Source organism: Scomber japonicus, chromosome 15 (genome assembly GCF_027409825.1).
Source record: "Scomber japonicus isolate fScoJap1 chromosome 15, fScoJap1.pri, whole genome shotgun sequence".
In the NCBI taxonomy this organism is placed as follows: domain Eukaryota; kingdom Metazoa; phylum Chordata; class Actinopteri; order Scombriformes; family Scombridae; genus Scomber; species Scomber japonicus.
In genome coordinates, this window is record NC_070592.1 from 27,684,685 (window position 1) to 27,712,275 (window position 27,591).

Sequence of the window (27,591 nt, forward strand, 5' to 3'; positions counted from 1 at the left end):
TGTTAGCCTAGCTTAGCATTAGGCAGGGTGGAACAACTAGCTGGAGTCTGTCCAAAATTAAAAAATATGTCTACCAACACCTCAAAAGGAGATTAATTAAGACATTGTTTGTTGTTAGTTTACACCTGTTCATGAACAGAAGAGTAAAAATGGTGATTTGATTTAGTGCTGGAGCTAATTCTTACAACAAGTTCATTCATTGACTTCTAGCTATAGCGCAGGTTGCCAAATAAGGTCCAAGTTTTGGTTTCTGTACAGGCACAATGTAAAGAAACTGTACATTGTGCCTGGCAACCTTACCATGATGACACAACTACAGGAATTCACTGCTCACAGCTGCTAATTTCTAAAAATATGTTTTTAACTTCCACATAAAACACAAATTGTCCTGTTTTCATTTCTGTTGATGTATGGATTTAAAAATTAAGGTACTGTAGATACATTGGTAGGCATACTCATGCAATTTGGACAGAGCCATGCTAGTTTTCACACTGTTCTGAGTCTTTATGCTAAGCTAGGCTAACCTTCCACAACAGTAGCTTAACACACTGATATGGGAGTGGTATTGGTCTCCATTTACAGTAACTCTTGGAAAACCTTTCCCAAAATATTTAACTATTCCTTTAAGACATTGAAGGAATAGTTAAATATTTAGTTGTTCATGTTAAGTGTTCATGTATATATATACATCAAATATCAGTGATATATATTCATCAGATAATGATGTCTAATTTAGGTCTTCATGGGATATTATAACTCTTTTGAATGCTAAAGTAGCCACTGAGAGGCTACAAAATAAAAAGATTGGGTATCAAACCTCAAACCAAGCTGAGTAACAGAAACATTCAAATAAAAATAAAAAGTTGGCACGAACTTCTTGGAAAATGTTAAAGAAAAGTAAAGTAAGGTATTGAAAAGGTATCATTTAGTATTGATACAACAACTCATTGCATTGGCACTAGTATAGAAACAGTTGAGACTACAGCCAGCCCTAAACACAACACACTGAAATGATTCTCTGGTTGGTTCCTACAGTATGAGTGGAAAAACAACTGTGCAGTAACAGATTTTAATTGAAAGCGTATATCAGGTCAAACTAATGTATGGATCTAACACATCTCTACATTACATGCAGGTCACACACACTCTGCTACCATGCATGATGACAGTGGTGGTGTAGAGGCATGCAGGCCAGGGCTGGCAGTGATGTGACAGCTTCATTTAGACGATGGTCCTAAGCTCCTCGTCAGTCAGCTGGTTGACTGCCATGATTTTGGTCAGCTGCTCAGCGTACTTCGCCTGGTCTTGCATGAAGTGTGGGATGCGGACGTTCTCCATCTGAGCCACAGCTTTGAGGCGGTCTGCGTCTTCGAATGACACCTGAGCCCACAGAAACACAACACAGGACAGATTTAGCAACCTGCTGCATAGAGATGAAAATCAATGTAATGAAACGGCATGCAAACTGAAGAACTTTGTAACACATATTCAGTTAATAAGAGAAAATTAGAGCTGTACTAATTCATATTTTTATATGAGCAGTTGGCCAAATGACTGAGTATAATGTGAAAGGTGTCCTACTGAATTATTCTCCAACTCCACACTCAGCTATATGGAAAAAAACTAAATGCTACCTTTAAAATGTGTGTTTCTGCTCATTGTTTTAGTGCTGGGCTGATGCTATTAAAAACACAACACAAGCACATCTACAGCTGGAATGAACATACTGTTTAACCCTGAAAGCTTACAGCTCCTCTGAAGCAGAAGACGCCGGTCTGTTCCCTCCTCACAGAGGTTATATAAATTTCATTAATCTTACCTTATGTCTGAACTGCAACCATATAACAGTGTTCTGCTGTTTCTGTCGACTGTAGCGCTGTTATGGAGGACAGCACTGGAGACGTGACAACAACTTTGCAAATCTGATCAAGAAGCAGCTACATAATCTAGGTTAGTAAATATGTAAATGAACTAGAATACACAGACTCACCTTTCCTAGAGTCATCAGCAGTGGGAAGTTGATCTTGTCTCTGTGTCTCAGGATCTTCAGAATGCCATCCAGGTAGACCTGATCTTTACTGAAGCATCCTGCAATGTGAGAGATCCACTTAAAGAAAATCGACAACCAGTGTACTAGTGTGTGATCTATATGTAACATGATCAAATTTAAATCCTATATTTAATAAAAGCCCACTATTTGTTCCTAATAAATCTTGTGACATAGTGACCTGGCTGTGCTGTATCGGTCTGGCCTCTCTTGGCTCGGACACAGTAGTCCCAGCGGGTGATGGGATCCTGGACGAAGCGTCCCAGGTCATTGAAGAGCTGAGAGAAGGACATGTGGCTGGCCTGGTAGACAGTGTAGTAGAGCAGGGCTGCGCGCCACAGCGTGGGGTCTTTCCTGAACAGGACACTGTGGATGCTGGCCAGCCCTTCTTCTGTTGGGTTCAGAGGCTTCAGGTTGTGCTTCTTCCTGCCCACGCTGCTGCTCCACGGCTGGTGGCAGTTGTTGATGCCACGGAAATAATGTGTGCCTAGTGGACAGAGGCAAGGACTTTAATATATAGTAACTGAATTCAAGTTCAAATTCAAGCCAACTTTATTCAGTAATAATGATAATAATCTTATAGAGCACTTTTCACACACACATTCTATAAAAAAGAGAGTTAAGCAATCAGAGCAGTGAATACGACAAATTACAGTGTCATCAGCAAAAGGGCGATCAATAAGATTAATAAAATCAATACAATGTATGAGAATCAATGGTTCAGATAGTCTTTTTAGAAGAGATTGAAAGAAGTCACTGAAACTGCTGATCTGATTTACTCAGGTAGCTTGTTCCAGAGTTTTGGGGCTTAGAACAAGATAGTTTTCAGTCTTGTCTTGGGAACAACTAAACTCCTGAGGACCTCTTCCTGAGGATCGCAGGCCATGAAAAGGAACAATTAAATCCATGCAATGTTTTATTTTTCCTTAGAAACGTTATAGCCAAATTGAAATGTATCTCTAGCCATTACTTACCAATCTCATGCCTCAGCATGCCTTCCAGCCAATGCTCTCTGGCAGTGGAGATGTTGATGGTCAGTGTGGGTCTGCTGTTCACCACCGTCATGGAGGCTCTGGACAGGAGGTCATCCGTCACCTGGACTACTATCTGTCAACACACAGGTATGGATGGATGTTAGGTTTCTGCTGTTTATATTGTTATATTTGATGTATTTTCCCCTTAAGCCTGTATCATGTACTTCCATTTGAATTACCATGCTGGACACAATAGCCAAGTATGTCAGGAGCAGACAAATAATGCAAAAAATGTTACACTGCTGGCACTGTGAGAATAAGAGACACTGTAAAACAATACCTTACAGTCGTTCTCCACATTCATTTTAATGAAGAAGGACATGGACATACAGTCTGTCTAAAGGGTCAGATATACTGTATATTGTGCTATCAGTTGGAGCTGTGCTGTATGATTTGATTATTACTGTAGCTTCACCACAGGAATAACAATAAAATAATAAAAACAATAAAGACAACAAAGTCTGAAAAAGTGTCCACAAGTTTTTTGGGTGTTTTTTCTTACTTAAGGCAATTCACTCCCGTATCAGTCTTATAATATAAGACTGATACGGGATATATTATGCCTCAGCAAACACAGTGTGATGGTATATATGTATATATGTGGTGTTCAGTGGAGCTTGATTAACATGGTGATGTAACATGTATTTGTTGATGGTTACATAAACACATCTCCACAGAAGCAAATTACAGGATGACTCCAGTGAAGTGGCATTTCTTTTTTTTTGTAAGGTCTTACTTTTCCCCTGGAGCACATTCACTGTGATGCTGTCTGCTGCTCCGTAATGATAATGCACAATTATTCCACCATGACACAGACTACAGAGGGCAGCCGCACAACAACACCAGGCATCATGTTCTCAAGCCTTTAAATATTCTGTTTAAATCAAACTGGGGAAAACAACATGGAGAGTAAAGGACCTCCTTCATAATGAAACCCACCCGTGTTGTCAGGACTCACCTCTCCTATGCAGCCTTCTTTCTCCATGTACTTCTTGACGTTATGCCAGATGCGGCTCTTGGTGAGGAGGCTGCCCCCGGTGACCTGCTCAAACTTCTCATAGCTGCCATATCGGTGCAGGGCAAGCTCCATGATGTGCACTGCCTGCATGAAATGCACTGTGGTTAATAAAAATATACAATTCATAACCTGGAAGCTCTGTGTGACCTCCTGTTGTCCATGCTTTCTGCACTGTTTCATGTTGGTGCTCAAAAATTCTAGTGAAAGATAACATTCAATTATTCAAGTTTGAAGGACTGCATTACCCACAAACCACATAGCATGTTGCCATTCCTTCATGTAAAGTAACAAGAATCATGAGAATGTAGTGTGTTTATACTGAAAAAAGTGACAAAATTAGGTACACTCAAAAGCCTGTATCTGTACTAAAAAATGCTTGATTTTAAAGTGCTGCTGATGAACATTTCTTTCCCACAATGTAAAACGAATGAAAAAGGTATTACAGTATAAACAGTATTAAATCTTTGTGAAACATTGAGCTTTTTTGTGAAGTTTAATGGGCAGTAGCCTTCATAAGTCTGATGCAGTGTCTCAAATCACGTACTCCTGTTAGTACACTTCTGTGAGTACACTGTGTAGAGTATGCATTTACTTGTGTAGTTCACAAATTTAGACATGACGGTTAGCTAGTTAACAAGCTAGCTTTATTACAGACTGCTAAATGAACGCAATAAACCTACTGATGGCTTATATGTAACAACAGTATAGTGGTGCTTAGTGCAACAAACACATGTATAATTTACATTTGTATGATGTGGCGATGTTCACTGTAGTTACAAATCAATTTCCTGTTTGAAAAGTGGTCTCTCCCCTTTTGCTACATAGCCAAGATGGCAACCGTTGAGGGTGAGAAGTGTCCATAGTTACACACTCAACTTTTTGACCGTTTTGAGTGCACCATCCAGGTACTCATAGTACACTGCATTTTTCCATACTTCTCAGTGTGAACACACTTATGCATTCAAAATATTAAGTGCAAGTACAGAAGAAGAGATTTGAGACACAGCATTAGTTTATCTGACGTCTGACAGCATTAGTATAAAAGGGTAATGCAAGTTTCTGTACTGTCAATCATGATTACTGCAGTCCAGCTACAGTCTGTGATTCAGATACTTAAAATAAATACTTTTTTAATTTGTCTAACACTACTTCAAACTTAAATGTGTTTGCAGTTGTTCTACTGTTTAACTCCAGTTTCCAGCCTTGCCTTACACTGCATGAATTAATGATGAATATTATCTATTTTCAGGGACTGACTCAGTGTCACTTTCAGCCCAGGAGTTACACAAAGTGATGTGTCCCACCTTACTCAAGTAGGTTACAAATATACTGCTTCCTCCTGACTGTCTCACAACCACTGTTCTAAAAAAAACATAAAAGCAGACATTAGTAGGAAAATCACAGGTGTTATTAATAACTTTAAAGTGTCCCAGTAAGTCATGACAGTGTGACAGTGATCCAGCATCAACCACGACAGCAGAGCCCTGAAACTGAAGCAGCTAAATGGAACTCAGCCATCTTTAATTTTATCATCTACCCCTGTGCTTTTTCTACTGTGACAGCAAACCTTCATCATAATGCCTGCTGTGAATAAGATCTATTACATGTGGTGGCTCACTGTCACACTGTCATGACTCAGTGGGACACCTGAATAGAGCAGAGTAATTGTTAATGCTATTAATAACACCTGTGCTTTAAATGCCTCTAATTAATTCATTTGATACAGTGTTAAATTGAAGATGAGCATCTAATGATAATAAGAACATTTGAGAAAGCCTTAGCCCATTTAAAATGCAACAATTTAATTATGTCTATTAATTTATCATGCTGACGTCCTATACCCACATGCATGAAATATATATGTGATTTAAGTGTGCATTTCGCTTTTACCAGTTTCTTATGGAGGATGAATAAAATGACTAGAGTATAAATAAATAAATAAATGCAGCGATAAATAATTAAATACATGAATAAAAACATTTGTTGATGAAAAAGGACATAAAGTAATGTGTTGAATTTATTTCTGTATTTCCATACATCAACTTTTATTTAGGTTATTTATATATACAGAGTACAATCTACTCCTGCTCTACAAGTGCCTTGAGATGACTTTTGTATACATTATATAAATAAAGATTGATTGATCCATTGACACTTCTTTACTTTTTCATTTGTTTCTTTCTGCCTTTCCACATTAATTTTTTTCTGCTTTTCTACATTTCATTATTTCTTTACTTCTTAATTTATTTATTTCTGTATTCCTATGTTTCATTATTTCTTCACATTGTTATTTCTACATTTCATTATTTCTTCATTCATTTATTTGTTTGTTTATTTTTTTGATGTAACACAGACACAAAAATGTAGAAATAAAGATATAAATAAATAAATAATTAAATGTATAAATATATATATATAATTTCTGCATTTATTTTGACTTTTATACAATTTTTCATCCTCCGTAGTTCCTCACCCCTTTTTTACTCTCCTTACAGAGAACTGCGCTGTGGAAATTCAGCAGTCTAGACAGTTCAGGTCATTATAGGACACCAATTTGCAGAGGGGACGCTCGTTTCCTCCTCTGTTTCGGACTCGGCCTTAACGTAACTAATGTGTGAGTTAGAAATGTGGAGATAGCCTGCGAGCATCAGTGTACAAGTCGGTCATGTCAGCCCACAGCAAGGTTAAAGCCTGCTACACGCTCTCATTAACTTCTCTGACTAACTATTTGTTCATACAAATGCTGAGAATGTTGTAAGATAAAAGTTATAAAAAAAAGTCGTGGTCCACTTTTAAAGTTCAGAGACTATGGCAGACTCCAGGGAAGAAAAAGAAAGAAAGAAAAAAAAACACACGAGCATCCTCCGCAGGATCATTTTACTGCATTTCCTGTTCCTCCTCACTCACTCTGTTCTTGTCTTACTATTAGTGTGCTTGTGTTGCTACAAGATGCTGTCACAGATTACCACTGAGCTGTTTTCCACTTCACTAGAAATATATCTGATCTTCACAATGCATTCATTTGTGGTGTGATGATGATGATGATGATGGTAACATATTTAGTCTCATGTCTTCTTTAAGTCATCAAAATGTGTTTTTTTAAACTAATCTACCAGTGTTTGCCTTTGCTTCCTGAATGAACTCATCCACTTTCCCCTTTGACTTGGACAGCTGACTCACATGCTTCCTCTCTGATCAGCCCTGACACTAAAGAGCTTTGGCAGCGAGTCTCGTGATCGCAGCATCTAACCTGGACTACTCGCCATAATGTGCAGGTTGCTGATCTGGCTAGCTCAGCGTCGGGCCTCGTGCACTGGGGAAGGTGGGGGGGGGGGGGGGGGGGCACGGGTGCAGATGTGATGAATGACCTGTCACAGCATCCTGGGCCAAAATCTGCTGGACTTCTGCACTTATTAACTGCATGTACTGTACTTTCTACCCTGTTTTAGCATTTCTAAGTGTCTGTGTCTCTGTCCAGTGCTTATAATACACATGGACAGAGAGCTGGGATAAACCTGGGTTCAATCAATCCAAAGCTGATATTTAACCCTAACCCTAACCTCTGACCTCACTTTACAGCACGCAGTCATTTGAAAGGTGAACAGGGGTTTCTAAGACAGCTATAGGATTACTGAATGGCTTCTTGGGTTCACTATGACCCTGCTGCTGTAGATCCTGGTGAAGACTTCCATCCTTCCAACCATTCATCCATTATCTTGACCATTTATCCTCTAAAGGGAAAGACATTTTTAAAACACTTGGTAGATTAATTCATAATGAAAATCAATCTTTAATTAATTGTGCTTGATTTATATAACGCCAAATCACAACAAAAGTTATCTCAAGGTCATTTTCACAAAGAGCAGGTCTAGACAAGCACTGAATGTAAAATGAGTTGTATGTTTTTTTATGTTGTGTGGTGTTGGTGTATGTTTTTAATGTCTTCATGTTATGATGTTTGCTGTTTCTATTTAATGCATTGGAAGAAGCCAAAGACTACATTTCCATTAAGGTGGACAATAAAACAATAACATTCAATTCAATTCAATTCAATAGACTTTACACTTAATAAAAAAGACCCAAAATGTGTAGTTGTAGCTCTAATTTGGTCTTCTCTGATCTCTTTCCTCAGTTAACATCAATTTGCAATCATGAAGTTTTACATAATCAAAGCCTTTTCCACACTAATTAGAATTTCACATTTAAATCAAAATTTAAAATTCTGTCAGAGAAATACTGAGTCCTTAATCGTTGACATAGAGTGTTCAATCTTAAATATAATGAGTCTGAACATATTGGAATCTGCTTTCAAAATACATTTTTAACAACCAGTGCGTCCTCAGTGGCAGCTATGATTGTAGAGTTATTGTGTTACGTTTTCATGAAATGCCTTGAAAGTAAAAACATTTAAGGTTCTAATAAAATAACATAAGGACTGATATTATATACAGTGAGTTTTCTAGTGCCTGTTTGTCATCTGCCTTTAACTTCTTTTTAACCATGAGCGACTGCTGGTAATCACACATCAACAAATATATTATACTCTAAAACATGATATTTTTAGGTAGTGTCTTATAATTGTTGACACTCCCCAGACAAATCATATCTAAGTTTTTATTTAAAGGCTGAGAAGCACATTACTGAGCATTTAGTAGTAGTATTTGGTACAGATGGTATTTCTTTCAGTGGACCAAATGAACCAAACTAAAAGAATTGAATGATTCCAAACATGCTTGGTGGAAACAAAGTCTTACCTGTGTCAGGAATCGATCTGAGGCATTATTATGCCGTTCCAGGATAAGCGGAGAAACAGGGTTGCTGTACTCAAACTGTGGATTGTAGTTGAAGTCAGACTTGAAGAACTTGGCCTTTTCTTTCTCCACATTAAACGGCTTGATGGCTGTAAGGATGCAGAGCTTCTTGGCATTTTCCACATCCCGTGTAATTGCTGCTTTGTGCAGGGAAGGAAGTTTAGTGCGAGGGGAGCTGGGGAGGCACGTCCTCCGGAGTTGTGGAAGTATGCGGGGGTTCAGGCCCATGGTGCTGCCCACTACTGCGATGGTCCGCATCGGCTTCGGCAGGTTGGAGTTGCTGCCTGAGAGGACGCGGTTGGTCTGGGAAGGTCTACCTCCACCTTCTGCAGCCCGCACCCTTTTAGGAGCCATACCTGAACGGTTTCTTTTCCCACATTTCAGTGATGTCTTTGGCCTCTTGTGAGGGGACGGTTTGGGGCTCTTCTTCTCATCCTCTTCCTCAGTCTGCAGCAGGACGTTGTAGCTGCTAGAGCCAGAGCTGAAGAGGTCCTTGAGGACACTGGAAGAAATCTTCTCCAAGTAGACTTGGCTTGGACTCACTGGCTTGTCAGCAGTGTTTAAGACGTACTTTTTGGACATTTCTACCTCTGGCCAGTGGAGTCTTTCTGAAAGAAGAAATATGAGACACCAGTGAGAGAGGATTCTGTTTGTTGCTTTCCTTAGATCACCTCTTTCATGTGCAGACCTTTTGTAGAAACAGTAGCTTGATAGACTAATCCTCTTATCAGGGAGGGATAAATTTAGATCAATTCCAATGCCAAGCTACAGGAATATTTGTTAGAGTGGCTATTTTTACAAACTGACTTTAGTGCAGCTGTCTGTTCCCGTTCCTTCATTTTTTTTTCATCAATCAGAAAGATGCAATCTGACACAAATGCACCTAATTTGTCATGTTTCCTGAACTGCTGTTACATCAGCAGTCCGTGGCTGTGCACCACTCCTTTTCATGATCGCTGCCGTCACAGAGGAAATTATTCTCATCATGTCTCCAGAGACTGGCTGTACAGCACAGAAGTCAGAGCGGCTGTAAGGTGAGCCAGAACAACATTACACTGAGAGCAGGCTCTCTGGTCGGATGGGAGCAGTGAGCCGGAATCTGCACAGCCACACGCAGCACAAACTAATGACTTCAGCAGCAACGATCGGGAGAGGAGGAGAGTACAAATTAGACTTTCATTGGCATGCTCAGCCAGCAAATCAAATACTGTTATCTAACACAATATCTCAGCGTTCAGTTTCAGCTGATGTAATGTGCTGTACTGTCATATCATAGTAAACGCAAAATGTTATCTACCTAGTATCTCTGTCTAATGGCAATGTGAAAGCTTTATGAAGTTAATTGAAGACATTTTCAATCTGTCACTCAGGTACCATGTATGAAATTTAATATGACAGAAAACACTTCAAACACTTGCAATTCAACTGCAGAACTAAATAAATCAATGGTCAAGCATCTCTTTCATAACTATTAACTACCAAAACCACAACCTATCAAAGCACATATCATTCATTTAAAGTATATAATTAGCAATCATTGGCATGATCCAGCCCTGTAGAAGCCCACTAACATTAGAAACCTGCTTTTCACAATGAAATGACTCTCAACAACACAAGTGCGTAGTAAACACTATAAAATACAAGCTCAGTTATATCAAGTCATTTCATATGGAGGCAGGGAAATATGAAATAAATCATTAAAAATAGATGCTTTCAGATTTGATTTTTGTGTTTGTTAATGTCAGTATTAATAAATTAATACTTACTTGCTTACTGGAGCTTCTATTTCAACTATTTAACAAAAGTTACCATCAATACAGTATATATTTAGCTTGTTACGTTTCTGATGTTATTATAATATGTTAAGTAAAGTAAATGAGCTCTTAGCTACGGTCACCAGAACATATGAGAAAAAAATAATATTACCTGTGACTTTTATTGACTCCAGCATCCTCTGTTAATGTGTTTCTAAAAAGCTAAAATAGCCACTAACTTACTGTTCGACGATTACTGTCGTTAGTTATCCGAGTGAACCTAGCTACATTAGCCGGCTAACGTTGTTCAAACAGTGACCCGGCGATGACAGAAGCTTGTCCGCAGTGATTCTATCATCACAGGACACGCAGGAATATAGTTTGGAGCATTTTCTAGCTAACAGCTGAGCTGACATTAAACGTCCCGCCTACACTGAGCCACAGCCAAACTGACGAGAGAAGCCGAGCTGTCTGCTGCGATGCTGCTCCGCACTGACTGATCTGTTGCCATGGTTTCTATGTAAACTACGCAGCATACGCGGATGCTCACGGGAAATGAAGTCCGTATCACAATACTAAAGGTCTGATCCTAGAATCACCCCTGGGTTTAATGCACCTTATTGTCAATGTGTTACAAATACACAATGAAATTCAGTACACTGCCTAAAATGGAACTCAATATATATATATTTTAATATTTTAGATATGTATCGTACACACACTCATACAAACATGTTCTCATACACAGTTCACATTCACCTACCAACATATGCTTAGAATAAATAATTCAGCAAACACTGCAATAGTAGCATGGTTTTCAAGAGTACAGGTTTTCATTGGCACTAGCACATTGAATACATTATAGGCCTACTGATATTCAGCTTTCACTTGCTAAACTCTTCATTTTTTAACATAATAATGTTTCTATAGAAAACACTGATCTATTGTCAAATTGTCTATTGCAAATCTTATTTGACACATTTGCTTTAACATTTTGCACTGTATATTGCCTCATTTACAGTTGAAGTTGTGTCCACAAATTATTAACGTGATATTAAACACAATTACAAATCTTGCAGCTTTTTGTCGCTTACATTTTATTTATGGTACAAATATGAAACATGATGACAGATGTTCACATTAATGTGTTAGCCAATATATGTATTAACTGAAGCCAAGCAATAAAGATTTATAGTTTATTATGATCATAATGGGTCTTTTGTTCATTATATATTCCTAAATTGGAAACTAATAATCTCAAACTAGTTTCCAATTCAGTAAACCAGAAGAATATTTGTCTCAAAGTGTTCAATCTGTAAATGCGTGATCAAGTAAGGGGAAAAAGTGTTAATAAGAGGTTCACAGTTTATAACCCCTAGAAAAAGTTTTTTTGCACAATGGGGTTTATTCTTAATTATAATCCAGTGATGCTCAGTGTTTCTGGACAATGGTTCTGTGCTGTTGTGTCCATTTTTAATCCCCACTGATTTCGTTATTCTATCATAAATCTGCATAATAGGTCAGGTACGTGTACGTTACAGCCGTTTATTTTGAGCTTATGACTGCACAGATGACATGATTCATAGGAAGTGAGTGCATGCTCTCTGATCTGGGCGGTGCCTTGTTGTTGACAGCTTTTTTTCAACACACTCCGGGCTGTGATTGGCTGAGAATGTGTAAAACCCGTATACTTCGTTCTAATTGGCTCTCGGCCGCTGGGAGAGCAGTTGGAACTTGCGTAGTAGGCGCAGCGCTGAAATTCAAATTTGAACAGACGTTGTTTTGTGAAGAGAAAAGGAGAAGCAGAGGAGAGAGAAGAGAGGCTGGGAGTCGCTCAGCTTATCTCAACGCGTCCTGTTTATGTACACACAGTAGTGTACTAGGCTTTTAAAATACACAGTTATTAAAATATTGCTCGAATAGGGAGAAGATATCCGGAATGGATCCATTTACCGAGGTGAGTCCATGAGCGTAACGTAAGGTTGAGTCGAAATAACGTGAGTTGCGTTCACTGCTAATGCTAACCTAACGTTAACTTTGACTTTTTTTTTCTTTTTTTTTTTACTGTTATGAATACGAATAGTTACATACGTGTTTTCTTACGGGCTGACACCAAGGTTTTTAACGTAGACTGCCTTCACAATACTTATATAGTAACGATAATACATTAAAATAAGACCAATGAAAACATGTCACGTGTTTTTTCTTTGTCTTATCAGTTGTCAATCACAAATTTGGCAAAAATGTAAAATAATACGCATAATGTAGCTTATAAACGTCTCCTGTCTGCAAGTGTCATTTTGAAGATGTCACGTAAGTTGTTAACGTTAAGCAGTTTTTAAACGTAACTTAACCAGGATACTAGTTGCTTTTAACGTTACTGTATAATAACTCATCAACGTGTTTTGTTCATTCTCTCAATCAGATCACATGTCAACCAGTGTAGCATAACGTTATTCAAATGCTTAGTCTCCATTTAAGGCAATGGTATGTGTCAGCACTGGAAAGAGTCCAACACTTTACCCACTTCTCTTTTAATTTCTCCTTTTTTTCATTAATGCACTTAACTGTTGTTGCAATCTCAGACCATTACACATGATTTACATCTGTGTGACCACAACTCTTGTCACTAATTTGAAATTTCGAATCCAGTAACTGTGGGCAGGAGTTGCTCATTACTGAGGAATGCTGCTGAAAGTGACTTGAGGTTTTTTCCACAGTGTCTGGAAAAAGTGGTGCAGCTGCAGGAATGTGTTGAGGCTTGCACAGTTAACTTACAGTGCTGTAAATCAGATAGTGTGACAGGACGCGTTTGAGGCCAAAGGAAGGGAATGTCAAATAAAGAAAAGAGGAAGGAAAGAGGGCGAGCAAACAGAGGTCTTTTTATCTAGGGTGGAGAAAGACTGTTTTTGTGTGTCTTCAGCTATGATGTTAGTTGTTAAAGGTGGCTCATATGTGCTACGCCTTGTTGCACCTATTTGCATTAGCAGATACACAACACTTAACTGGATTAACTGGATTTTTTTTGAAAATGACACAGGCTGTTAGTCTTCACATCAACAAGAGTATTATGAAGCTCGGAGCAGAGTATACTCCAACTTCCAGAGATACATTATAAATATGCTGCAGTGCCAAAAACGTCCAGCACCAGTCAAACGTTTTCCCATTCACTTGAATTAGAAAGTGTGTCCAAACTTTAGACTGATACTGTTCATACAGTTAGAAGTTGTAGAGGGGGTGGTGTCTGTTTTGCAAATTTCCCCGTCACTGTAGGGGAAGTTTGACAAGAGAGGACTTAGTTCAGGGTTCATTAGACAGAAATTATTTGATCACAAACTTCTTTTCATCAGCTTTTTTAAAAGATTGATTTCTGCTGATTACCATGAACACATATACACACGCTGTAGTTTATTTTGACTAAATCCCACAAACAACCCTACTGCAGGAAATCCTCACGAGAGCACCAAATGTTTATTAATCAGCAGCTGAAGATCCAAACAAATGCACCATTTCCTCTTGTGGAAGTATTCTTTCCTAAAACTCCCCGTGGGCAGCTGATTTAGGACTGATTAGACTGAGTCTTTTATTTAGATGAAACTTTTTTTATTGGTGATCTGTAATCAAGGATTTAAGTCTTCAGAAGCAACCGACGTGCCACAGAGTCAGAAAGGATGAGAGGCAGACTCGATGGCAGTTCATGTTTGCATCGTCCACACGGGTTCATGTGATGTACATTTTGTTGTCCGCTCATGTCCATGAAGATGTGCACACAATAAAACGGTTGACTGTACAGACTGACATGCATCAATGTCACATTAGTTTGGGTCTTTCTTGGGGTGTTCAAAGACCAAGTCAAAGAAAACTAAAGGCTTCACAAAAAAAACACTTAAGTGACTTAAAAGAGGTAGCTGTAACTGAGTCATATGGTTTATGTGGATGCATAAGAGCAACGTTTTATAAATGTACAAACATTAATTTTGCAGTGGTAGCAGTCTTCATCAGAAAACACATTTATGTCATTACAAAGAGCCATATCTGCCAAAGAGGAGATGAAAACAAAACATATTTAAATATAATATCATTCTGTATATTCTGCCTTTGTGCAACTAAGTATTATTAGTATAAATCACTAATGCAAAATGTAAAGACTGTCAAATCTTTGGCAACTTTTGAGACACATTGAAACATTGCACATGTGTATAAAGCAGCTAGTGGAATAACTGCTGAATAACTGCTTCTGTCAAACCAGAAACTGCTGGAGCGGACCCGCGCTCGCAGAGAAAACCTGCAGAAGAAGATGGCAGAGAGACCGAACGCTGCAAACAGACAGATGGTCAAAAGACCCAGAGAGCCACTGGCTGACACCAACAGTGTGATCAGTGAGCCAGTTGTTGATAAAGGTATGAGCACATTTCTTGCCCTGCCAGTTTGATCACTGAGTAGCAGCTCGCTTGCCTTTGCTTATATTTTCCCTCCACTCTGTTTCAGTCCCACAGGTGTCCTCCAAGCCTTCCCCCTCCAAGCGCAGTCGCTCAGGAGAAAATCTCCAGCCCACGGCCAGCGAGGAGAACCAGGAGCCAGCGATGACCCGATCTGCAGCCTCTGTCAACCCAGATCCACCCACAAACAAGAAACCCCCAGTGGGGCCCGCCAGCATCCGGTCCAGCTCCTCCCTGGAGAAGACCGCTACCCGGCCTGTTGTCCAGTCTCAGCCAGAGCAGCCGAAAACTGTCCAACCAGAGCCAGAGAAGATGTCAGTCACCCCTTCTCTGAATAGCAGGGAGGTGGAGATGGTGTCTGCCAGTCCAGCTCCACAGAGGAACAAGGAGGAACCAGTGGAAGATTCAACTCCATCTACTGCTGGCATGAAATCTCGTTTTCAGAGACTCGCTGAGCAGAGAAAGGTTTGGGATGGTAAGAATACTTTGTATCAGTATTTTAAAGACACAATCCATGATTAAAGTGTAAACAAAAGGGAAAGTAATTATTGTTTCCTATTGCTGGTCTGGTCCATGTATATTTAACCATTTGTCATGATTGTCCATTTAAAGCTTAGAACACAAACCTACAACCTCTGGCTCAATTATATGCATATTTCTTTAAATCAGAATTGATTGAGAGGTTTCAGTCTTCAGTCAAGCCATTGTTGCTATGGTAACCTGTAGGAGTCAGGTGTCCAAGAAAGTGCAGTATGTTGTTGCAGCAGAACGGGTCACGAATACAAAAGTCTGATACTAATATATAGTGTGTCCTGATCTAAATGATACGTATTTCTACCTTTTTTTAGGCACCTCTGAAGTTCCAGACAGCACTCCACTGCCCATGTTGAATAGACAAGCTGATGTCCCACCTGCCGCCGTCCCCGCTGCGTCCTCAGGAGGTCCAGTGGGGAGGAGAGGCAGGCTGGCCAACCTCGCCGCCACCATCGGATCCTGGGAGGACGACTTAAGCCACGCCAACATTCCCAAACAGACACAAGAGAAGCCGGCTACACCATCTGTTTCCAGGTTCGCCAACAGAGACACCAGCGTGACCGCCAGCACTAAACCAAGTGCTGCAGGTCATGTGACGGCCAGCTCAGCCACAAGCAGCAAGACCACAATCACCTCCAAACAGGTGGGCTTATTTTAAAAATGCATTAAACTTGAACACAGCCGATTTACTTCTGACTGATTAGTATTTTATGAGATATCTTAACTTTTTTCTAATAACTAAATATACACCTATAATCCAACCATAACACGCATGACTTTGGTCCAGGGTGGGAAATTAACTCATCTGCCAGCCACAAATAAATGTTCCAATTCATTAACCACTCAATAATAAATCATTGTGCTCTGGTCACAAGAACACACCATGCATGGATAATTATAACACAGAATGTATTGACTTGTTACACATTTTTATTAGAGTTATAATGAACTAATGTTTGTTCCATTCTCACCTTCCTGCTAAATGACTGAGTGGGATGGATGACTCATACTTTTTTAAACTTGCAGGGACTGACCCACATATGACATATGTGTGGTAGATGACTTTGAAATGTGAATACTGTATTTCTATTGATTACCAACAGAAAATGTAATGGTTGTAGCTTCTCTGTAACTACCCAGAACATTATAACACTGGTTTGGTGTCTGATAAGGCTTTTAACTCATGGATATATCAGACAAACTAAACTCAAATACACCAGCAACGTTTAGTTTTAATTTTACTTCCTTGCATTAAGTCTGAATTTCTGGCCACCATGTTTCACCTTGCATTGTTTTTTTTAATGTGGTTTCATATGACTTTTCAGCAGGCAGTGTGTTCTCCAGTGAAGTCAAGCCATGTGGTTCCCCCAAGTCCTCAGAAGGCTGAAACCCCTGCTGCCAGACCAGCACTTCAGTCAGTCCCAAGTCCTCAGAAGAGTTCCGTCCAGAGAACCGCCTACCCACCCAGTCCCCTGAAAACCCCCTCCTCCAGCACAACATCAGTGCCTCAAAGCCCCCTGAAGAATCAGGCTCTGTCCAGGGGTCTCAACCCCTCCAGTCCTCAGAAGCCAGAACTCCGTGCAAAGCCCACCATTGCTGGCCCCTCTGTCCCACAGGAAAGAGCCACTCCTGGAGCTCCTAGTAAGTCACCTAGCAGGTTATTTTGGTATCATTTTATTAAAGGACCAGTGTGTTGCATTTAGTTGCATCAAAAAAAAATCTTGGTTGACTAAAATTCTACCTAATTTTCAACCAATCCATTGGTTGCAGGGGGGCTACACATTATCTCTAGATTAACTAAATCAGCCAGAGTGTGCTCTACATGGTAACCTAATGAAACATAAATAATTAGCAAAAAATGAATTAGCAACATACTAAATCATCTTTAACCTAATTATTTTATACTGAAATGATGACAACGGACTCAGAGCCGACTGTTGATGAGAGAGGAAGCCTAACATCCACCTCTGGGTGTAACTGCTGCTGCTGTCAGATGCTAGATCCATTGAAGCTGTCGTGGGATACTACTGCAGTTATAAAATGATTATTAGACCAAACCTATTGAATATGCCAATTCTGATGTGTTCACACTCAAAATCTATTAGTGTACATTAGACTGGGCTGTTTTCAGAGGTAGTTTGTCCCTCCCATCGCTGAATATAATGGATTAATCCTGGAAGATTATTAATGTAGCATTCTCCTTTATGAAAAGTAACACTGGTTATTGTCAAATTTGGTCAGACAACCAATCGACTAGGAGACGACAGCCCTAATTAATACATAGTCAAGAATATTATATTCCATTTCTGCCAATAGATCCCCATAAATCTTACACACTGGTCCTTTTAAATTGGATGTGGAGTGATGGATGGAGCTCTTCCATCTTAGTATTTTCTACACTTTTCCTAGAGGGGAAACATAATCATCCTCATTTATCCATTTTTGTTTTGTAAGACCTAGTTTTTCATGTATTGATCATCCAGTAATACTGCAGACAGATTTGATTCACATTTGATGTTGCATTCACTGTCCTTCACACATATGAAAGACAATGTTAATCATTGCTTTTTACCTGTGATTCTCTCTAGGTGTAAAGTCTTTCTTGGAGCGGTTTGGAGAGAGGTGCCAGGAGCGATCAAACCACAGCTCCCCAGCAGGGGCCACCCCCCAGGCAAAGACCCCCACTGTGACTCCATCAGTCACACCAAACACCAGACTGATGCAGGAGAGACTCAAAGCTACCCAAGCTGCAAAAACCACCACTGCTGATCTCACCCAGAAACAGAAGCTGGTGGGTTCATGCTACACATACTATAATATATATTGTAATTGTTGTGATTTTAAAACCATTCATTAAAAAAAAAAAATCACTTTTTTCAGGAGCGTGAGTCCGAACTGGCTCAGATTCGCAGTCGTTTCCAGAAGGGCAACAATACGTGGAAAAACGATGAAGCAGCAGAAAGCAAGAAAATCACAGACATCAAGGTTGGCTGTTTGACATCTCACAACATACTGAAGTATTCATAGCACATAATATGTAGTACTTACCAAATATTATGCTCTTTAGGAACAGCTGGACAAGCCTGTGGAGGAGGAAGTTGCCCCATGTGAGCGACTGGATGAACCCACAGCACCCTCTAGTGACAGTACTGATACACCCATCAAGTGCGCCCCTCCAGGTAATACATAACATCTCAGACTGGTGATTGGTGAATTTAACTGATCAGGTATTAACATTATTAGTTGTTCTTTCATCCATTTAAGTTCATATATCTCTTAACTTGGAAAAGAGTTAAATTGTATGGTGGAGGTTGGATGGAGGTTTCTTACACAGTTGATGTGAATTAGCAGGTCATGGGTTGGTGCTGTCACCTCCAGCCTCCACATCCAGCCCTCTGAGAGTGGCGGCCCCCACAGAAAAGAAAGCAACAGATGAAACCCAAAAAGAAGAAGAGGAGAAAGAGGTCGTCAAGGAGATCGAGATGAGTGTCGATCAGTCCATCAACTCGGCCGTTATCAACGAGCTGTTCGACGGAGTCCTGGAGCAGAGCGACGACGAAGATGACGACGAAGAGGAGGAAGATGCCTTGAATATCTCCTCCATGTCCATCCTCACTCCTCTGGTGGAGACTGTTGCTTCTGTGGTGAAGAGTCCAGAGAGGAGAATGATGGTAGGTATCAACATGAGCTTTACCTAATTCACTGCCATGTGTAGCAATTTCCAGCTTTACAAACATTCTCTTCATATCTTCGTACAGACATCAACTCCAGCTAGCTCATTCATTGTGAAGAACACTCCAGACAATGTCTCCAAACCTGGAAAGTTCCAGAGAACCAACATGATACGCACCGCCTCTGTTGACAGTGTTGAGGCTTTAGGAGAGGACCATAAACTGCCTTACAGGTAACAGCTCCCATGTAATACTCAGATGTACTCAAGTTATTCAAATCTACTTTGTCTCATTTAAATTGCATTATAATATGTATATTTTTCTTTTGTATACCAGCATTGATGCATACAGATCCACCAGAGTGAAGGAGACTGAGAGACCCAGTATCAAACAGGTGATCGTGAGAAAAGAGGATGTTTCTCACAGAGCAGAGGAACCACAAGGCTCCAGTCTGTTCAGCATCAAACAGAAGATGAAGGTTCGGAAACAATATTTGCGATTCCAATCATGCGTGCTCACAGTTTTGAGTTTCCAGTGAACAGCACAGTGAAGGTTACTCTCTGTTGTATGTGTGTGTAGATTCTGGCCAATGAGATGAACCTGCAGCAGACAGTGATCCACCAGGCCAGTCAGGCACTCAACTGCTGCACAGATGAAGAGCACGGCAAGGGATCACAGGTGGAGGCTGAGGCTGAGAGACTGCTGCTCATAGCAAGTGAGTTTATCCAGTCAGTAGACCAATACTTTAGAAGTGATTTAGCTTTATTTTTAGCTCTCCTTGTGATTGTTGTATTTCCTTTTTTTTCTTTATTCAAATTTAAAGCTTAGGAACCTTTTTCATTTTGGGGTCTTGTAGTTAGAACTGTTAAGGAGTACTACTGTTAGGTGAAACAAGTACTGTAAGCATTTTTGTGTCTTCAGTGGGAGCTGTGTCAGATCTGATTTTTAAAAATTGCCTTAACATTGGTTGAGTCTGAGGATTAGTCCAGTCAGATGTATTTAGAAAGCACATTTAAATATAACGAGAGTTGACCAAAGTCACAAAGAAAAATATAAAATATAGTTTAATTGATATTAAACAAAATAAATAAGCCAATTGTAACAAAGTGCTGTTACTCAAAGTGCTAATACATACAAGCTGCTTCTTCTAGGGTGTAAAACAGTCTTTCATCATGGTCACTCATCTTCATCAAGCTACAATAATAATATTATCACTACAGATCATCACTGCACATTTTAACGCCCCTGTGTTCAGGATTTTCATCACTCCTCTGACTTTGTTTCCTTTTTCACTCCCTCAGCGGAGAGGAGGGAGGCACTGAAGTCAGAGCTGGACCGTCTGAAAGGAGAGGGTCCTGCAGGCCAGAAAAAGACCCCCGCTGCTCCAGAAGCCTCTGCTTCCAAGGGCTCCATCACCCTGCAGGAGCTACGCCTGCCTCTCAAGGCAGACTTTGTTTGCTCCACTGCCAACAAGCCAGGTACTCAAATTAAAATTGAACTGCAGTTTAAGTTAAAGCTGAGGAGCCATATTGATTAGTGTAAGTGCGTGTGGCCTATCACATATTTGCTCATAACTCTAGATGCCTTTTAAGCAATCTTGATTAAACTCACTCAGTATTTTCTTTTCACATTAGTCCTCACTACTTACTGCTATTTAAATTAATGGTAAGCACTTCAAAGCAATGCTAACTAAAGCTTCTCTAACTCAAGTCTTAGTCTCACTGCAGTGTTAGTTTTAGCAGCTGTATTTAGAGTCAGTCTTAGTCCTGACAGTAGACTTTTGACGCAGCTCTAGCTGGATTTATTCATGCTTCACATTCTCAGTGAAAGATGATGAAATAGAAAAGAATATTTATTAAACCGATGGTTATAAATATTGTGTATTTTGATGATTTCAGAGTCCACCAAACATTCCTTCTTCATCATGATTCGGGCTGGAGCAGAGAACACTGTGGCCACTCCGTTAGCGAGCACACACCGCGGCCTCAGTGGAGACACACTCACCTTCCCTACCAAGTTCACCATGTAGGCACACACACACACACACACACACACACACACACACACACATCCTCTTACATGGGTGTTTGATTATTACTGTGATTGCCATTGGGCTGTAATTTAGTCATTGTCCATCTTTGTTATGATGCAGTTTAGTTTGGTTAGTTGATCATTAGTCAATACTATGTGACTGATACAAAATGTTATATCAATATGAATATCAATATTAGGGAGTAATAAAATTCTAATATTGATATTTTGGCCGATAATCATCATGTAGCTGCAAGTGACAACAATATATTTGTGATAGTTCAGTACTGGATGATATCAGCTGACTGGTATATGGGTCAGGCTCTAGTCAGCACTATACAGGGAGGAAGGTGAACCCTGATACTTGACAGAACATAACAGATTCAATACAGGTTATGATGAGAGAAAACAGATTGAAAAATGCTGAAGTTTCCTTTTGATATTGAAGCATGTCTTTCCCTTTTTATTTTCAGAACTGATGTCTCCAGTGACTTTGCCATAGACATTGAAGTGTATTGCCTGGTGAGTGTTTTACAGATACAGACATAATAATGTGCGTACTTCTGAAGACACAAACAGTACCACTGTTCTCTCAGGCAACAATTTCCTTTGATTTCTGATCTTGACTACAAGTTCAGTTTTCCCAAGCCTATAAAATATAATTTCTCCTGAGATATATTTTATGATTCTTTAATTGTCATAAACTGAAGTCCCATATAAATACATACAGGAGTTAACATACAACACCAGTCAAAAGTCTGGACATGCGTTCTCATTCATGGGAAGGTGTGTCCAAACATTTCCATCTCTTATGTCATCTGCAGTGTTCTCAAACACACATGAAACATATTGCTTGTACAGATGTGGGAATTATTTTGGTGTTAAATATCACTATGTTTAATTAGGTGTTTACCTTCCAAACACAGCTCCAGTCTGCAGATGCTTCTCTGCATGCACAGCTTTCAGTGCTGATAGGCCATTATAGATAGTGCTGTGGGTGGGACATTGCTAGAGACCACAGCATAGTGACCACAGATATAGAAATAGAACTGGATACAGGAACAGAGCTCGGCTTTCAAGCCAATTTGACACAGCAGCCCAAAAAGACCGTTTCCCATAGACTTATGATATGAAAGATGTTTGTTAATCAGCATATGCATTTATTTTTAGCATCACATCCCCCCTGAAATGACTCATTTCACTATCAGAATTTGATCCATTCAGTCCAGTCGTGTTTCAAAAGTCTAGAAGAGCTGCATGATTCTATCATTTTATGTTTCCATTGTTAATCAGTCATTCATTCTAATCTCATGCGTGGTCTAATGACACCCATAGGTGCAGAAGCGTGAGATCTGCAATGACAAGAAGAAGAAACCCAACAAGTCAAAGGTAAATTCTCACTTTTTTGGTTTCAACCAAGTGTAAAAGACATCACCAGTTCATGACCCTTAATAAAGCGTGTGTGTGTCCAGATGATCTGGAGGCAGGTTCATGAGGCCCAGTTTTTGTGTATGTCGGTATGAACACTTTTTGTATCTCTCACTTTGTTGGTGGGTGAACACAGAGCAGACAGACTTTACAGAATGTCACTACTGTTTCTCTACACAGCTTCAGGTGTTTATTACATTGTTAACTGCTCAACATCATACGGTATAAACTCAGGCCGATTGGATTGCTCCTTACACTTTCCCTTTATGAAGCATAAATACATGATTTTCCTTATTTTCAGGCTATCACTCCAAAGAGATTCCTCGCCATTACAGTAAGTCTTTCAATGTTTTTACACTGCTATTTTTCTCTGGAAAACCATGTCACAATGTTAGGTGCTGTGTGCTAATTATTGGAGTGAGGAGGGGGCTGAAGCTTATGTGTTTATTACAATGTGACTTAGAACAAAACAATGAAGCACACTTCCCCTTAACTAACCCAACCTTGATTTCAAGCTTAATATGTTAAAGGCCAGTATTCTTTACATAGTCCAAATCACACATTAGTATTTGCCAAAATGAGGTTAAACATAGTATTGCTTTTCTCCTTTCAGCACAAAGAAAATATACATAACCTCCCCCCTTATCATTTCTGTGCACTCCCTAACTTTGATTTATAATTTGTCTGAAATGAATGTTTTAATTTGTCCCCTTTATCTTTTGTTTTGCAGAAAAGTGGCCAAACACCAGGTATGTCAAACTATAACATCCTTCTAAACAAAACTTTGCACTACTGAGTTAAATGTGACAAGACGTTTGCATCTAGTTCACTGAATGCAACAGTAGTGACAGCAAACAAGTTGCAGCAGAGGCCACAATATCCTAACTTTGATTGCCAAGTATAGATAAACCATCACCCAAAAGTGCTGTATTGTATTGTATTGTACATTTCCCACAATGCAACACCGATAGCGGATTTCTTGTCCAGCGTGTAACACCAGCTTTCTGCTAAAAATGGGCCTGTCAGCTCAAGCCAAGATACCTGCTGATAATAGATGTTTATTGTCAGATAGAACATCATATTATTGTATTCACATGCTGAGTCATACTTCTTATGGCAAATAAACTAATCTTTATGTGTGAAATTCTCTCTGTGTGTAGTTGTGGCCAGTCCAGGAGGCCCCAACGCTATTCGCACCAGTCACTTTGTCCAGGTCGGATCTCACAAGCTCACTCTATCTTCCATTGGGAAAAACAAATTTCCTCTGGAGAAGGTATTGTATGCTTTTTTTGTTGTTGTCATTTTTACTTTAAGAACTCTTGATTTTTATTCTTTGAGTCTCATTTGTTCTACATTTCAAATATGGCTGGCCTCTATCTGCAGTCTATACTACTATACATGTGTGATACCAACAGATAGCTCTCATATACAGAATGTGTGTGTGCAGCATTTACAGAGACTCACAGGACAGTATGTTCTGCATGTGCTCTCACTCACCTGCCTTGATATCTTTCTTTTAGATCGCATATGAAGGAAGTGAGCTAGAACTACTCAGTGGCATGTTTCATAACAAGGTTACTGCTTGTGCTATTGTCTGTTCTGTTCTTGTTGGCAAGGGTGAACACGCTCTAATACTGTTGCACTAACTTAAGCTTCATTTCTGTTTTTATCACTGTGTGTTTATCACATTCTTTTAACTACTTTTAACCATTTTGAGAGAAGTTTGGATTGTAACCTTTTTGTGTTCTTCTTTAACTTGTAACTAATATATTTCTGAATTGTTGATGCCGTGATGTCCCAGGTTTTCTGTTAACTGTCTACTCTTTGGGTTCAAGGTGCCATTCTTGTGCCCTCTGGAGGGCCACATCTACCTCAAGATGCAGTGTGAAGTCGGCTCCAAGGTGGAGGAGAGAGGCTTCCTGGTGAGTGAAAGCAGATCAAATCACTTACAGATGAACAGATACTAAAACAATCTTGGTTTGCTGATGCTCCTTTCAACACAAATATCTTTAAGACTGTCTTTTTCTCTCCAGACGATGTTTGAAGATGTAAGTGGATTTGGCGCCTGGCACAGGAGGTGGTGCGTCTTATCAGGATACTACATCTCCTACTGGACTTACCCAGATGATGAGAAGAGAAAGGTAACCCTTTTTTGTTTAAAGAAATCTGAAAGATACTCTGCACTGCATCAAAATAATTGTTACACAGGAAATATAAATACCACATAAAGTCCTAATAATCGTAACAGAGGTTGACTCTTGGTGTTCCTTCAAGTCTGTGTTTACCTTTCTGTTTCTCTTTGGTTTTATTTAGAAGCCCATTGGGTGCATCAACCTGGCCAACTGCACCAGTAAGAAGGTGGAACCAGCCAACAGAGAGTTTTGCGCCCGACCAAACACATTTGAGCTCATCACAGTCAGACCACAAAGAGAGGACGACAAAGAGACACTAGTCAGTCAGTGCCAGAATACCATGTGTGTCACCAAGTAAGTAGCTACTATTAATATCTACACACATTAATGGAACATCCTCACATGGCCTTATATCACTGATTGTCATTGGTTGTTTCCTCTGTGCAGAAACTGGCTGAGTGCTGACACTAAGGACGAGAGGAATTTGTGGATGAAGAAATTGAACCAGATCGTGGTGGATCTGCGTATGTGGCAACCAGATGCCTGTTACAGGCCATTGTAATCACCACACTCTGTCACAAGAAGCCCTTCTCTCTTTTGGACTTCCGATACCAGAGACTAATGCAATCACAAAGTGCAATATAGTATGAGAATTGTTAAATAATTTGCTTGTGGATATTTCACAGGACAATAAGTAATCAAACACATAAGTTATAGATCTGAGGAAAGTTAATAAAGCCATACATTTGAAACATTTCAGTTCAGTATTTTGCGCAGGGCTGGGGTCCTGGCACTATATTTTATACATGAGTAAACATGGATTGCCACATTTTTTATGTTAATACTGATATTTAGTGTGCTTGCCACAGAATGCATGGCTTTAAATTATTTGGTTCCAATGCTGAAACCAATATGTCTAAAGTATAGATGAATACTAATTTGAGGCAACACAGTTTTATCACTGAATGAATGCTCTACATTTTATCAAGCATGATAGCACAGAACAGTACTGATACTTTTGGTAAGTTTTTACTTTATATATATATAAGATTTTACAACTATTGGCATGGTTTTTTGTCAGTGCCATGCACAGGTTTTGATACAACAGCTTTGGACATATATTTGTTTTTATTTGTTGTTTAAGTAATTTTTTCAATGTTGAACTTTTGGCTAACTGCTACATACTCCATAATACAGCCCAAATGATACTAGAGTTTAGTAGCTGATATACAGAGTTTTAAAAATGTTGTAATTGTATATTGACCAGCATATGTACAAAGTGGGACATTTTGCCACATAAAAATAAACTTGTCAGTGCTCTGATGGAAAAACTGTTATAGCAACACTGTAAATTACTGCAAACATCATTACAGAATTTGTTATTACGGTACTTCTTCAGCTCTAAGATATCGGTCAGACTCCAGGCCATATCGGATGTTCCTGACGTTGGAAGAAAAATGGCTTCTCACAATGGAAGCCGCTTTGCTTCAATATCATATTTGCTTTTTCAGAACATCTTAGACTATATATTTTAGTGAGGGAGTGCTCAAGAATACCCGTCTTGGTAAATGTTTTTTCAGACTGTAAAATTGTAACTTGTATCAAAGTAAAAGATAAAGCTTTTTCACCATGAACACACACTTCCAAAATTACACTTTCTTCTTTCTGAATATCTTTTACATCCATTTTCATTATGAAGCATATAAGACAGTTTAAGATATAAGTGCTTTCATCGCATACAACAGTTTTCAGTTTGTCAGGTATTTGTGGATCAATGAGACTTTAATAAATGCCTGCTTTGACCAAAAAAATGAGTAATGCTTCTGTCTTTCTTTTGTCATTTTATTGAAATTAAAAATTAAATGGAATCTATAATTGTTTTAAAGCTATGAGATATAGCTTTAAGTGGCCTCCGTCACTTGGTGTTTTTTTTTATGTGAGTAGACCTGATTAATACCATAGATAGACGATTAATACACGCACCTATAGTCACCCACTTTGTCGTCGGTCACATGTCCTCATTGGCTTTGGAGACATGTGCTGCCTCATCCTAAGCACTGATTGGCTGGTGTGTGTGGTGTCGTATGAAACAGTCACGTGTCCCACAGATGCACGCAGGAGTCAGGAAATGACGTAAACGGACCGTATATGGTTTGTTATGTGTGTTAATACGTTAAGTGTTGGACTAAATACATGGACAAATTGAGGAAAGTATTCCGGTTTTATGGGAACGGATTTCATATTTCACAAGAATGGATATTTGGCGAGCTGTACAGAAAGTCCTGAGTCATAAGATGATCGTTGTGGATAAAGGGAAGACTTTGAAGGTATGTAGCATTATAGCTTTTCTTACTTTAGCTAAGTGGCTAGCCGAGCTAACCGCTAATACTATTACGGCTGTGAGCAACCATATAAGTCGTGAGTGGTCTTGAATGAATCAGGACAATCTAAGCTTTCCAACAATGTACGGCATGAATATATATGTTTAAAGGTTGGTGTTTAAAACATTCAGAAGAACTTGTGGCTACCTCCCAACTTCCGGTCCGTCCCGTAGGCGGAACAGCGTGTTTTACGTGTCTGCAGTTCCGATCCTTCATGTTGGCTGAAACAGACAAGTCACCCTCAAACATGCTGAAAACCAGATTGAAGTTTGGCCAGTGCAGTTAGTCGTCCGTAATGTTTATGTGGCTTT

At 39.5% G+C, this 27,591-nt stretch overlaps 2 protein-coding genes across 5 annotated transcripts; one reads left to right on the forward strand and one right to left on the reverse strand.

The window, feature by feature from the left end:
* Positions 1–769: 769 nt before the first annotated feature.
* On the reverse strand, positions 770–10,861 carry matcap2 (microtubule associated tyrosine carboxypeptidase 2). Its single transcript, XM_053334486.1, has 7 exons — positions 10,837–10,861; positions 8,854–9,518; positions 4,040–4,183; positions 3,022–3,154; positions 2,229–2,534; positions 1,991–2,088; positions 770–1,380 (listed from the first exon to the last, which is right to left on the reverse strand). Exons 1-7 carry the CDS (start codon positions 10,859–10,861, stop codon positions 1,222–1,224), a joined length of 1,530 nt encoding a protein of 509 aa, XP_053190461.1. The 3' UTR covers positions 770–1,221.
* A 1,605-nt stretch (positions 10,862–12,466) lies between these two features.
* Positions 12,467–26,696, forward strand: anln (anillin, actin binding protein). 4 transcript variants are annotated; one of them, XM_053334194.1, is made up of 23 exons: positions 12,467–12,621; positions 14,914–15,064; positions 15,153–15,578; positions 15,952–16,280; positions 16,963–17,278; positions 18,226–18,428; positions 18,518–18,622; positions 18,705–18,816; positions 18,986–19,308; positions 19,396–19,541; positions 19,645–19,786; positions 19,888–20,023; positions 20,610–20,786; positions 21,207–21,333; positions 21,813–21,861; positions 22,675–22,728; positions 23,069–23,101; positions 23,498–23,516; positions 23,928–24,040; positions 24,603–24,689; positions 24,801–24,908; positions 25,081–25,253; positions 25,347–26,696. In XM_053334194.1, the coding sequence occupies exons 1-23, from the start codon at positions 12,604–12,606 to the stop codon at positions 25,459–25,461; spliced, it is 3,462 nt and encodes a 1,153-aa protein (XP_053190169.1). In that variant the 5' UTR covers positions 12,467–12,603; the 3' UTR covers positions 25,462–26,696. The 4 variants fall into 4 exon arrangements, with proteins under 4 accessions (XP_053190169.1, XP_053190170.1, XP_053190171.1 ...); XM_053334195.1 differs by having other exon boundaries at positions 18,989–19,308; XM_053334196.1 differs by having other exon boundaries at positions 16,966–17,278.
* The last annotated feature ends 895 nt before the right edge of the window (positions 26,697–27,591 follow it).